Raw genomic sequence first — 13,739 nt, forward strand, 5'->3', positions numbered from 1 at the left:
CTTCTGTAGAGCAAGCAATCTCCAAAGATAAATGTAAATTTATGATAAGATTTAATCAAGTGCAAAGTGGTGCATACAAATTTCTGTTTCATCATGGTATTGAGTTTTCTTTTTCGTGTTGTTTTTACAGTAATGAGAAAGTTTCAGTAGTAAAAAGAGTATGCATATATATATTTTTTTTTACATTTATATGTGTGTTATTGGATGGAAAAACTTGGGAATCAAGTAAATTATTAGTAACTTATCAGTGAAGTTATGTTCCTGGTAGTGTCTCAGCAGGCAATGTTAGTCCCACAATAGTCCCGTGTAATTTTGACCTGTTCTGATACTTCAATAATTTGGTATTACCTTTCTTATTGTAGACTTTTTGGAAGCAAAACAAGCTTCCTTTTGTTTTTATGGTTTTATGCTTCATAAACTTTGTTCAAAACTGACCTGTATATAATAATCTGTAATCAGGTTGCATTTAATATGATCCTCTGCAAACTCCACAGCAAAATATTACGCATATACTTCAGTCTCATTAGCTGGCACTTTTCTTCTCTCTTCAGTCAGCTACTTAACAATGTATGTAAGTTCATGTGTGTCTTGTTCCCATGGACTTAAATAACATTTTGTCACTTCGTAAAGATGTACTTGCATATTCTGGGTAATAGCCACTGCTGAGTCAGGGCTTCTGTGTTCTTGCAGTCAAGTGTCTTGGCCTGAGACTGTAAGTCTTGGCCATGTCTGTTACTTTATGGGTTATTCAGTATTACTGAAAACAAACAAAAAAAAAAACAAAAACAAAAAAAAGACGTTTTGGAACAGATCTTCATTTTTGAGGGCTTCTACAGAAGATGACTTTTAAGACAAAGTGCATTTCTGTGTTACATTGGGAATGTAATGATTGTTCAGACTTAATAATTACAAACAGGTTGTCTAAGTGAGTAAAAGGTAAGTAATGTAGGACTCTATCCAGCTCCCACATGGATGCGCTAGCCATCACTGGGCAAGCTCCTTCATCTGCTGTGACCTGCTTACATTGCTGCTCTTTGTAGGAGGAAGAAAACAGCTGCTACTAAGCCACTGTTTCCTGCTCAGTGTGGGAGTAGGGAGGATGAGGAGGGAGGGAGAGGCAAAAAGGGGAGATTAAAATCTCCGACATCACCACTGCACTTTCTAGAGCAGCTGAGTCACCCTGGAAGGGAAAATGCACTGCAGCACTGGAAAGGGCTTGGCATAGCTTATGTGCTGGTCCCCATTTACAACTGAAAGAGTCATGCGCTCTCTTTTTCTTCCTCTACCAGCCTGTACTGCAGGGTACCATTCCTGCCCACAAAAAGTTAGAGGCTCTCCTGGTTTTAGTGTGAATTGAGTCAGATCTGTAATGGCAAACACAGGTAAGTTAGGACATAAGCAGTACAGTTAGGAATCTGACTCTGCAAACATGAGCATTAGGAGTTTCATTGACATTTTTGAGGACCAGGAATAGGCTAATGCATTGCACTTTTGAAAATCTTGTCTTAATTTTCAACTTATTTTAATATTGACACTGTGAAAAGATTGGAGCTACCTTAAAAATAAATGTGTAGCTGCCACTTTATGGTGAGAGATGAAATTTTCAAATTTTAATTTGTATTAAAATGGTTGTAGTCAATGTAAAGATGGAGAAGTGTGTGCTTAGAGCACTGTTGCTGTATTTTGGCCGTTCCTTTTTTTGTGTTTAACCATTTTATCATTTTAAGCAATCTCTAAGGAGAAACTTAATGTTCTAATTAAGCAATTATTGTAAATAATTCACATCAATATTAATTAAAACTATCTCACTCCAAAACCTGCTACTCAAGATCATCACTTAAATTTTTCCAGAGAATGGGAAAAGCTTTATAACTAATGAAATTTTTTTTTCTTTCCACTTTTATATTCAACTAGTTACCAGTTTAAGCAGTTTGGGTATTATATGTGAAGTGGAGCCAATTGAAAACATTATCTCAGTTGTTCTGTCTTATTTGACAGTTTATATAGGGTAAAGATAGAAAGTCATGTGCTTAATTTATTTATTTATTCATTTATTTTGGCCTCCTGAATATCTAAAAGGATTAGAACACTTTCAAAAGAAAACAAAAGATCTGACCAAGTATAAAGTATCTCTGTTGTAGCAATTGAATTATGAAAAACTCTCTTGACTCTTATTAAAGGCACTTGTGTGATCATAGTGCCAAAAGTTGAGTCCTATATGTTTAATAAAGTACTTGGCTTTGCCAGGAGATTAGTTTTCAGTGCATAACCATACAAAGAAGTTATTGCTCTCACTTATGATAGCCATCAAAGAATCACTAAACAGTTTTCTGTAGTCTCAAAAGCAACCTTAAGTGAAAGAAAGAATAAAAATAAAAAATTAGTTAACTGAACATTTTCTATTTTGGCAAGATGGAATTCAGGCTGTGTTTTGCATGTTGTTATGCCCTTGACAGTTTACAGGAATCGGCCAGTAAGTGACTGTCTTATAAAATTCAGCAACTTTGTTACATAAATCTCAAATGTGCCTTTTTATTTTTTGTCTTGTTTTAAAAGTTTATTTAAATCTATTTCTTCTGTATTTCAAATATTTTTTAGCTTATTGTGGCAGGAGAAATAGTGCCCAACAATCTTTTCCCAAAATTATACTTGTAGCTGACTTGGGAAAGTAGTTATTTGAATAGCTGAGAGCAACTAGGGTGGAGGATAATGTCCTGATTTCAAAGATTTCTTCTTCTAGGAAAAATGTGAGTTTCACCAGATAAATGAAGATGTAGGTGGTATACACATGGGGAGAGATGGAAATAGTTTACCTGTACGAACTTTAATTTTAATTTCTTGACCTTTTATGCTTAATCATACATCATAAAAACTTACAATGATGTTTTTATGGTTTTAGTGTTTGGGGTTTTTTTTTAGCTGCATAATAATTTGGCTGTCAGGTATTTAACTGATGTAAATTTTTTTCAGCTTACTATGGATACAGTCCTATGATGGAATGCCCACAAGGCTACAAAAGGATCAATGCTACATTTTGTCAAGGTAAAATTGGTTGTGTTTGAGTTTGGCTTTCTGTGACACTTGTTTTGATATTTATGACTTAGATGAATTAATTCAGTCATTTGATTTGCATTTTGGGAAAAAAAATATTGTGGCTTTGGCTGGGATAGAGTTAATTATCTTTTTTGGTAGCTGGTACCCTGTGTGTTGGCTCTAGTCTGAGAATAATGCTGGTAACATGCTGATGGTTTAGTTGTTGCTAAGTTGCTAAGTTGTTCCTAAGTCAAGCACTTTTTAGTTTCCCATGCTCTGCCACTGCAGAGTAAGGATGTGCACAGGGAACCAGGAGGGAGTACAGCCAGAACACCTGATGCGAACTGGCAAAAGAGATATTCCATACCATAAAATGTCATGCTCAGCATATGAACTGGGGGGGAGTTGGCTGGGATCCACTGACCACTGCCTGGGGAGAGGCTGGGCAGGGGTCAGTGATTGGTGAGCAATTATATAGTGTTTCTTAGGGTTTATTCCTGTTTCTTTTTTATGTATAATAATATTTCAGTTATTAAACTGTTCTTATCTCAACCCATGGGTTTTACCTTTTTTCAATTCTCTTCCCCATCCCCTCATGGGATGGGGTGCAGGGAATGAGCTGCTGTCTGTACTTAGTTGCTGGCTGGGGTTAAACCACGACACGAGTTAGACACTGCAGCATTTGTATTATTCAAAGATTATGCCCTGTATATCCTGTCTGTAAGCACGGAAGTTATCAAAACATGCAGGGTTATGGGATCTGCATGATCATGCTGCTACACTGAAAGGCTTGGGACATTTAGATTCTCCTGGCCAACAACATCTTTATCTAACTAAGCTGAACAGGTATCTATAGACTTATGCTCATTCTTTCTGTGTATCTTGGGGCATTGAACAGATGTGCCAGATGAGGATGTTGGAAAAAGCTTAATTGCTTGTTCAGCTTGTTTGGCACAGCTCAGGTAAACAAGAGGAAGGAGTTCTGAGAAGATGTGAGCAGTCCTGCAGTGGTGTTCTGGAGAGAGATTTAGGAAAGAAGGGAAGAATGAGTTGAAGTGTGGCTGACACTGACCTGTGGTTTGTTAGTCATTGTTGACACTGCAAGGGTAAAAGATTCCAGCAAATAGTGATGATGGAGAGAAGGAGTAATTGGTTTTAAAGGATATATGCAGGCACTTTGGAGATAGAGTTAATTTTATGTAGCTGAAACCCTTCAGTTAGGACATTGATGGAGTGTGGAGTGGTCAGCCATGTAAAGAAATTACTTTCCCAACCAAAAAAAATAGTTTGTAGAGCACTAAATGCAAACATCCCACTGCTTCTACTGCTGAGGGAGATGTGAGCTACTGTCTGAAGGAACAGCCATTTCAGCCAATCTGCTGCTCAGTTCTTTACCTCGTTAGTGGTTTACCTGCTTGTAGGGGAGGGACATTTGGAGGTTTACAAGAGAAAACTGGGTTGGGTTAAAACAGTAAAAAAACTAAATGGAGTTTGTTTCCTGATCTGCAGTGAAAGACTGTAGAGTCCACTTAAGAATTTGTACATAGCTATACTACAAGAAATATGATGCTTTAAATAGTTTTATTTATTACTGCTATCATTATCCCAGAAGAGAGAGCACTGTAGATTAAATATAACTTGTAATTAGTACATGCAAATTTATAACCTAGATTTTAATCATACAGTAGGGTAGGATTATCCAACCAGGAAGTAGACTGTTGATAAATTGAGGGTAGGGACAATATCTTAACTTTTTGGAGAGGGCAGAGGTGGTGACTGCTGCAGGCTCCCCTAATTGTCTTATTGAGGCTTGGGTGGCTTCTCTGCAATTTAGTCACCAACACACTCCAAAAAAGAAGTACAAATAAGGAAGGAACTGGGACAAGAAAGACTGTGGAAGAAAGACAGGATGAAATTTAGTCCTACTGAAGTAAATAACAAGATTATAATTTTATTTGAGGGTCAGGTTTTTGACCTCTGTTTGAACAGTCATGAGGAAATCAAGCTTTATTTGTGAAAGCTGCTGGCAGGGTGCATTTCAGTCCTGAAATGGTCATTAGCATCTGCTTCTCAGTGGGTCAGGAAAAGTGTGTTGCTTGTGTTTATCTGAAGCAGCCATGCTTTTCTAAAAGAGGAGAGGACAGAGCTAAGAAAAAAACAGCTGTCCATATCTCAAACATGGAGCAAAGCAACAGCAATAGCTGTGGAGAGAAGACTGTTTAAGCTGCTGGCTGGAGAGCAGATATTCTTATAATAATCCGTACAATTGGGTTTGAAAAGAGTGGCACAGCATGTCCATATGCAAGCATACATTTTAATTAGATTACTCCTTGCTGAAAGGGTGTGCATGCTGTGTCCACGCTCAGGAGAGGCTAGCATTGCCAGATGAAATAGGAATGGGGGATATATTTCTGAATCCCTGCTTACAGCTAGAAGAGATTGCTGTTTTCACCTAGACACTCTCCAACTTTCATTGCATTTGAAAACTCAGACCTAACCGCCTAATTAACCTTTTGTTCTACATTGTTTCTGCAGTCAAAAGCCTCCTTAGTTTACAAAGCCTATGTAATATTAGTGTGATTACTAACCAGACCCTGCTTTTTTTCCTTTCAAGTGACTGAACTAATGTAATGAAACATTCTTCTCTCTAATGTGTGTGTAGGACAACAAAGAACCATCTGTGGGTATGCTAATTTGAACAGTTTAATGTAATTGCTATCAAGAAAGCTCCTGCTGCTGCTCCCCCCTCCCCCTCAGTAATTATCTTTTCAATGGGGTGATTTATTACATGTACTCACAGGAATCCCCTAAGGCTGTCATTAAAACCAAAACACAGCTTATCGGAGCTGCAACTTCTTTGTCAGAATCCACATGCTATGCTATTTTTTTGTTCCCTGTTTAGAATTATACTGTTTCCTTCTGCTAATGGTTTTCTTGGAAAACTGAAATAGAATGAAGAAAACAGCTGGTGAAAAGGTTGGATTTGTTTTTCAGGAAACTAACATACTGCCAATAGAGCACTTTAAAAATCTTATCTTGAAGAACTGGAAAAATACCTGAACACTTGTTTTTCAGTGAAGTAAAAAGTTGTCCATGGAAGTTCTTGAAAAGTCCCCATATGCTTAAAATTAAACGTATATGAACATGCAGAAACTAGTATTTGTATGTTGATGGATCAAATTCTGTAACCACGTGGTCTAGGGACTTTGAGCTTTTTTTCCCTTGGCTTCATTGTGATTTAAAATAAGTTTTGAAGGTATATTCTCTCATCCTATATTTGTCCGTAAAATACAGTAATATTTTTTTTGTCTGCATGTTGTATATGTGTTTTATTACTTTTAAATAATAAAAGATTTTTGCTTCGTAAGAAATGCTATTTAATGTTACTTAGCTGCTAAGTTAATGACCTTCTTTCAAAGTTCTTTTATGATGATCATACTGAGAAATAAATGTATCTCCAGAAACTGGGCTGGGTTGCTGTTTGGACATTGATTATGTGTTTGAAAACTGTCGCTCTGCAAACTTCTGTTCCAGTAAATTCCACGTAAAAGCACAAAATGAGTTGGATTGATTCCTCTTGCTGCTACTCTGTTAGCTCATGGAAATCAGTCGGTCATTTCTTAGAATAAGCAGCATTTTTTTTCTTTAATTTAAAAAAAATATATGTTGCAATTAGACCATGTTGTTTGTTTCTTTTATCCTTTGTTGTTCTCACAGATTAGGTTATTATTGAAACAATAAACTGTAATGCAGGCAGTAAAATCTGGAGGTGGTATTTTTCTTAGAACTAAGGATATTAATACAGCTATAGCAGAAACAGTTGGAACAGTATTTTCAGTGGTGTTAGTAAATACTGCAATTGATTTTCATAGAATAAAAAATTATATTGAGCCAATCTGGAAGACATTCAGTTAGGTGGCACTCCCAGTGAAGCCTAGCTTGTGCCTTACCAGAATGAGTGGAATTTTTTGCAAATGACACAAATGATACATTCCAGTCTTCATTTGCAACATGAGATATTGTGCATATTAAAGCACTTACTGCATGAAAACATCTGTCAAGGCAGATTTTACTAAATAACATTTAATGACTGACCACTGGGTCATTTCTAATTAAGTTGTTGCCCATTACTTTGGCAAATTCTAATTAGTACATAATTGATCTAGAAGGCTGCCTTTGCTTAAACATAAAAATGTGTGGGTCTCTTGAAAGTAAAATTGCTTGCTTTGTATCAAAAAGAGATACATAGTTTCCTTTCAGTTTCAAAATATAGTAATTTAAACAAAGTCAGTTTTTGAAAAGCATAGAAATTTAATTTCAGAGCTATGTACACAAGTCCCCCTTCAGAAATTTGCTTTTCCATGAAGCTTATGCCTGGAATCAGCTGTGGGCTGCTGATGTTGAGGTTGCTGATGTCCTCTGGCACCAGACACCTGGGACAGAGGGGATGAGAAGGGCTGCAGTACTTTCTAGCCACGTGTTTATTCTGAATATTTCAGTGCAGTTATGAGAGCTGTGGTGGACTGACTAGGCATTCTGCTTCTACAGATTCCCTTTCTTAGTCCAGTTTTCATAAGAATCTTCTGGGTATCATGATTGTCCTAGCTGGATGCTGTTGCATATTTAGTATATGCATTGTCATATGTTGTTTTAAAAATTGTGAAGTTATAAATTGTTTTCTTCTGTTTATGCATGTAATGTGACTTTGAAAGTCTGAATTTTTCATTGTCTTTTGAGACAGATTTATTCATGTAATCAAAAAATCACCTACCAGAGGTGTAAAGCAGAAAATACATTGTATAAAAAGGAAATATATTGTCTCAAAAGAGGTATTATTATTTTACCAATTAATACTAAATAATCCCTTAGTTTTCTTCAGCCTTCTTTATGAAAATTTTAAATGTCTCTTAGTTACTTCAACACAGTACAGTAAAAAAACAAACCCTGATCCAGTTTGAATAGTTGACACTACCATTTCAAAGTTATCGGTGCTCCCAAAGGCAAATTTGACTGTATTCTTTACATGAATGGTAGCAGTTCTTTCAAAAACCAGATTGAAGACAATTTTTGTTTACATTTGCATTGTTCAAATTCCCTGTAGTGACTGATGACTTTTTTGAACTGATGGATTGGTTTTTTTCTTGAGCAGAAATATTTTCTTTAAAATGAATAGCTAGATTTAAAGACCATACAGTCAGAAGATTGTGGCTTTGACCAAAACACATTAATAGAATTGTGGGTTTAAGTTAAATGTTTAAGTGTGGTTAAATGCTCCAAGCTGTGACTATTTGATGAGCATAAATTCCATGTGTAATGCATGGAGATGAAAGAATTAATATTATAGGAATGTTTCGAATTCCAGTGTGTCTGTGACCAAATATGGACCTTATTCGCTATCTGAAAAGGGTAGAGAGTGAACTTGCTCCATGTCTCCAAATGAGCTACAAGGCTGAAGGCAGATAAGACAGCTTTACACCACCTTAGTATTTCCTGTGATTCTGCATTAGGCCAGCTGGGACTGGGTGGTCTGAAGAGCTGTTATAACAGTTAACAGAGCCAAAACACAGTGAACTTCTCTTCCTAAATACTCTTCCAGCTGGAGGCTGCCAAAGGGAAACACTACAGAGCTGATACTCCAAACATCAGGTTTTGTCAGCTGGTCTGTAGAAGAACAGCTCTCTGCTGATCCTCTAGTCCTTCTGCACTACTTCACGTCTATATGGGGCATCAAGCTCTGCACGTTGTGTTGGCTTGTAAATGTGTGTAAGAGCAGTAGGCTGTGAAGCATTTTCATATTTGCTTGCTGAGGAATCTAGGAAAGTATTCAGAAAATGGACAAATTAAAGGACATTACAGTAGCTTTATGATGCACTGAGTAAATCACTTGGCATGTTTTACTCTAACCAAGCAAAGCATATTCTTTCAGGTACAGATCTCATTATAAGTCGGAGCAGAATTTTTTTCTAGGATTGGATGTTTACACTTAACATGGTTTGTTATCCTTGGAGAAGGGATACTCAGGCTAAATTATGGTGTCATTAATCCTGGAATCAAGCTGAAATGATTCACTTCCTGTATGTGATTGAATTAGGCCATTTCTCAAGAAAAGTTAGGAGAACATTGCATGTGGATTTCCAGTAAAGAACCAAAGTAGTGTTAAACTGCAGCTGACACAGCCCCAAAGACTGCTTTAATCTACTTTAAAAGTCACAGTGGAATTGGAGAATGCAGGCAGAACACTGGAAGATAATACCTTCTGCAGCATGCCTTCCCCTCTAGCACAGAGTTCTTCTACATATCTCATCATACAGTGGAGAGATTATACTACGTTGTATCTCTCTGTGCACAAATACAGATACCTTAGCTGGAAAGAAACCTTCCATTGAGTGTATAAATACTTTGTCACTAAAATTCAAGTACCTTAGAACAGAATTTGGTCCCATATCTAACTTTTCTCCTTTTGAAATTTTGATTCATATATTTCTAAGTCATCGCAATTCTCTAGTGTGCAATGCATGTAAGAGCTAAACAAGTAAATCAATGTTTGAGTAAAAGAGCCCAACCCTCATAATAGAGCCATTAAAAAGCCACTGGGGTTTTGGATCTTTAAGTGAGGAAGAACTTCTTATGGAAAAGTAACAAGTAAATATTAAGGGTTTTTTTCAAAGTTTTCTGAGTTTTAATTTTTTCTGGACTATCCAGTCCTTCCCTAAATCAGTTATTAGGAGAAAATAGCTTTTTTTGTATTAACTGTTGCCTGCTTTTAGACTTAATGAAATTTAATTTAGTATTGTGGTATTTAGCCCATGTAATTGCAAATATGTATGTGTGTGTGGTCATGAGGAAAATCTGAGGTCAGTTCTTCATCTGATTCTGTTAAATATTTGTGGAACAAAATTCTGGTAAAGTGCTTTCAAAACACACTTGTGTTTTGAGGTATTTCAAATGTGAAACCTTGAAGATTGCCTTGCCCTGGACACAAATCTACATGAAATTTGTTTGTGAACTTTCTTAGAAAGTAAGGGGGAAAAGCCATGTGTAAAGTAAAGTTTAATTTTGATATCTGAGTTATCCATTCATTTCCATCTTCTGTCTACTAATTAGAGTATGTAAAGTTCTTTGAAGATTATTTTGGTTTTGGACTTATTAAAACTATATACAATTATCATGGTTTATAACAAGTTCAGTGTTAACATGTGCTTTCTTGTTTAAATACATACCATCTTACCGTGTTTCTATCTTCCTCCTTTGCTTCTGTTCAGATTTCAAGGAAGTTTTTTTAAGTCACAAAGGTTACTTCATTCATAGTCATGCTTTTCACATGAGCAGACAAGTACTCAGCTAGGAAATAGCTGGTTTAGTGTATTTTCTTTCCCTAGGAAATTCAGTGGCAGTGAGTCATTAGCACATTGCGTTTTCTGAGAACTGGTTGACCTGACACCCAGTAGACCTATAAAAATCTGTGGGAAGGTATCAAACTAATTGTTGTTAAGAGAACCTGGTTTAAGCTCTCCTTAGTGGGGAAGATTGTGGGATAGATTAGCAGCAATTTGGTTACAGTGTCTGGGCTGTTCAAAGCAGGGACTGCTGCATGGCTCTGGAGGAAAGCGTGGTGGCTGACCTCACCATAGCTCAAGCTGTGTGCTTAGAAGGGGATGTAGGAGGAGTAAAGCTTTAATTTCTTGTCTTTCATAAAGATTAACTACCAAATCTAGGAGCACATTGTGTCAGGGACCAGTTCTATGTATTGGGCATGTATACTACTAAAGGCAACAGCAAAGTATCAGGCTGTCAGCGCAGAATGACAATGCTGCTTTCATGCCAGTGGGGTTGCACCAGTTTATTACCATTGAGAAGGGTCGAGACATTAACATTATCAAGCACCTATTAAAAAAATCTATTAAATCAATGCTTTATTTGCAAGTTCTTTATAAATCATAAACAACAGCCCCTACTGTGAGAGTCTGCTGTGGAGCCATGCAAGATGCTGTGTGGAAAAGTTCCCTGCTTAACTTGGTTTTTGTATTTTTTCCCATTATATCCCATACACAGCAGCATTTTACCAATAAAACTTTATTACTCAGTTTTCCTTGAAAACTGAAAAATAATATTTAGTTGGTTTTCTTTAGAAAGCTTTGTTTACATTTGTATGGTTTTGTAGTACTGCTACGTAGCCCCTTAAAATATTTTCTCTGTGTAGATGAGTATGTTTGATCAGATCACTCCACAAGCATGTTGTCTTTGAACTTCAGTACAACAAAAGACAGACAACTTTATTCAGACTACTTTAAAGTAGCTTTTTCTTTAGAGTGTATAATGGAACAAATGAATTCTTATTACTACATTAATTTAAAAGTGAAATATTTTTTATGTCCATAGACAAGAAAAAGAGGGCTAAAAAAAACAAAAGGCTGTTAATTTTGAATCAGATTTCCAGCTGCTCAAGCAAGTTGATTCCAGTGCAGTGTGCACAGCTGGGCAGGCTGGCAGGTGATAGGAAACATTTTGGGTAGGTGGTCTTTTACCACAGTCTGGAATAAAGTGAAGTAGATAGTAAATCTGGAAAGGTTTTTGTTTTTTAACCCAAAATTGTTAAATAGGTACTATTCTTACATGTATGTATGCTTCTTTTGAAAATTTGAAGTTTTGTGAGTTGGTTTTTTGGGGGGGGTTGTGTTTTTTATTGTTTTTATTTGTTTTTTTTATTTTGGAATACTAGGCAAAGAGTAGATATTTACATCCATATAAAGTGATACGTAAATGCAGCAGTGCCCATGTTAACTAGCAATAACAGTACATGTGAATGGGGTATTACATTTTTAAATACTAGATGTACAAGAGCAGTTCATCTGGGAAGAAATTTAATATAGTGGCAATAATGACAGTATCTGTGAATGTTTCCTGCAGAATAGTTGAATTATTTGGAAAGAAAGATGACTGCACTGAAGAATTATAGGAAGATCCCTTTACATGTAAATTAGCCACTTAAGTAAATAATGCCATGAAATCTTCACTGTTAGTAGGCAAAACTCTAAAACAGGATTCTTCCAGTAGGACCAGATATATCCAAAACATTCCCATGCAAGTATTTCCCGGCAGTAACATAAAATTCACATCTGTAAAAACATGCATGATTTCTGTTTAGATACTTAAATTCATTTTACTTTAAAATTCACAATTACAATTTATCTGTATAAAGACTTAAATATAATCTGTGTTGAAAAAAAAGTAATAAAAATCCAAGTAGCACAGTTTTGCTACTAGATGTTCAAGATCATTCAGCTGTCTGAAGTCTCTAACCTGTAACAAGAATTTAAGTGCAAAGCCAGATTCCACTTCTGTAGAATAGGCTTAGGTTTTTTTCCTTCATTTTACTGTAAATATATATAGATATATTAATTTCATTTCAGTAGCTAAGCTGAAGCTGAAAAACTGCTTGAGACACCATTTTTATAATCTATAACATACAGAATTCTACAAACTTAAATGGTATGGCTTGTTTGAGAAGTATGGGTAATACTAGTGTTGCAAATAAAATTATTCAAATCCAAGTTAGGAAGTGGGTTTCATGGTTTTTTTTCCTCTTATCCACCTGTGTCTTTGCAAGATTTTAATTTTTTACATGCCTACAGTTTCAGTATTCAAATAATAAAATTTATCCAGGTATAAGTTTTTTAACATTCCTTAAAATGAAGCTTGATGCAAACAACGTGTAAATGAAAAATGCATCATTAATAATTTTAAACATTGAAAGTATAAATGCACTTATGTTAACCTATATAATATAGAATGGTATAGTTATCCTCCTAGATAAGAAGGAAGAGTGCCAAATTCTTCATAATGATGACATATAAGCAAATAGCAATGTAATGGTGAGCAAACAGGAGACTTGGCCTTTCCTTGAAAGTAAGACTTATAAAATCAAACTAATATTATTTAAATTAAGTTGTCTTTTTCAGTGATTTAAAATGTAAATACTGTCTTCACTAGACAAAGCATTTCTGCTAATTCTACATGGATCTATATTCCAGAGAAAAAGTGGTATGTTATACATATCCTCTGAGAGATTACATTTTTTTCTGGTAGTATAGGTTAATTTTCCTGTTTAAAAAAAAAAAGACTGTATACTTAGAATTTGTAAAGTGAGAAAGTTGTTTTAAAAATGTCTGGCTATTTCAATGTAGAAAGCCAGCAATTATTTTCACTATATGTACTGATGTCAACACCAACAAGTCACTAATACTAAACAATAAAAAGCAGAAGTCAGATAAGAATATAAAGTACACACCTTGTTAAAAATATATATCTTAATATTCAAATTTTTATATCATTCCTCCATCACTTAATTTCTCATTTGTTTTTCCTCTTTTTTCTCTTCCAGAATTTGTATGTGCTTTTTGCACATGTGTATGTAATTTGTGTGTTTGTGTTGTGACTATTCAGTTTGAAATGAACATGGATACTGAGATTTTTCTTGTATTCAGTGTAAAGCATGCTGTCTCTTCTGCTATCTTGTTTCTGATGAAAGAGTCAGTGCTTCACCAAAGCAAGCAGAATTCTTGGTTCTTCATGGTTTAGTATCTGAGGACTGATCTGACAACCCAAATTTCCAACAGGTAGAAAATTGAATAGTGGATTATTGAGTGTTTGAGTATTTCCTTCTAGGTATTTCATAGTCTTCTCTTCCATTTTGTTCCTTGTTGTGC

At 35.5% G+C, this 13,739-nt stretch overlaps 1 protein-coding gene across 6 annotated transcripts in view; it reads left to right on the plus strand.

Moving 5' to 3' along the window:
- The window catches only part of LTBP1 (latent transforming growth factor beta binding protein 1), a 188,229-nt gene that overhangs the window by 103,782 nt on the left and 70,708 nt on the right, over nt 1–13,739 (plus strand). For all 6 annotated transcript variants that reach the window (XM_034060293.1, XM_034060292.1, XM_034060295.1 and 3 more), the window contains one exon: nt 2,971–3,042. In XM_034060293.1, coding sequence (XP_033916184.1) covers nt 2,971–3,042 — 72 coding nt within the window. The remainder of the gene's footprint in view (nt 1–2,970; nt 3,043–13,739) is intronic.

The sequence above is a fragment of the Melopsittacus undulatus genome, chromosome 3 (genome assembly GCF_012275295.1).
Source record: "Melopsittacus undulatus isolate bMelUnd1 chromosome 3, bMelUnd1.mat.Z, whole genome shotgun sequence".
Classification (NCBI taxonomy): Eukaryota; Metazoa; Chordata; class Aves; order Psittaciformes; family Psittaculidae; genus Melopsittacus; species Melopsittacus undulatus.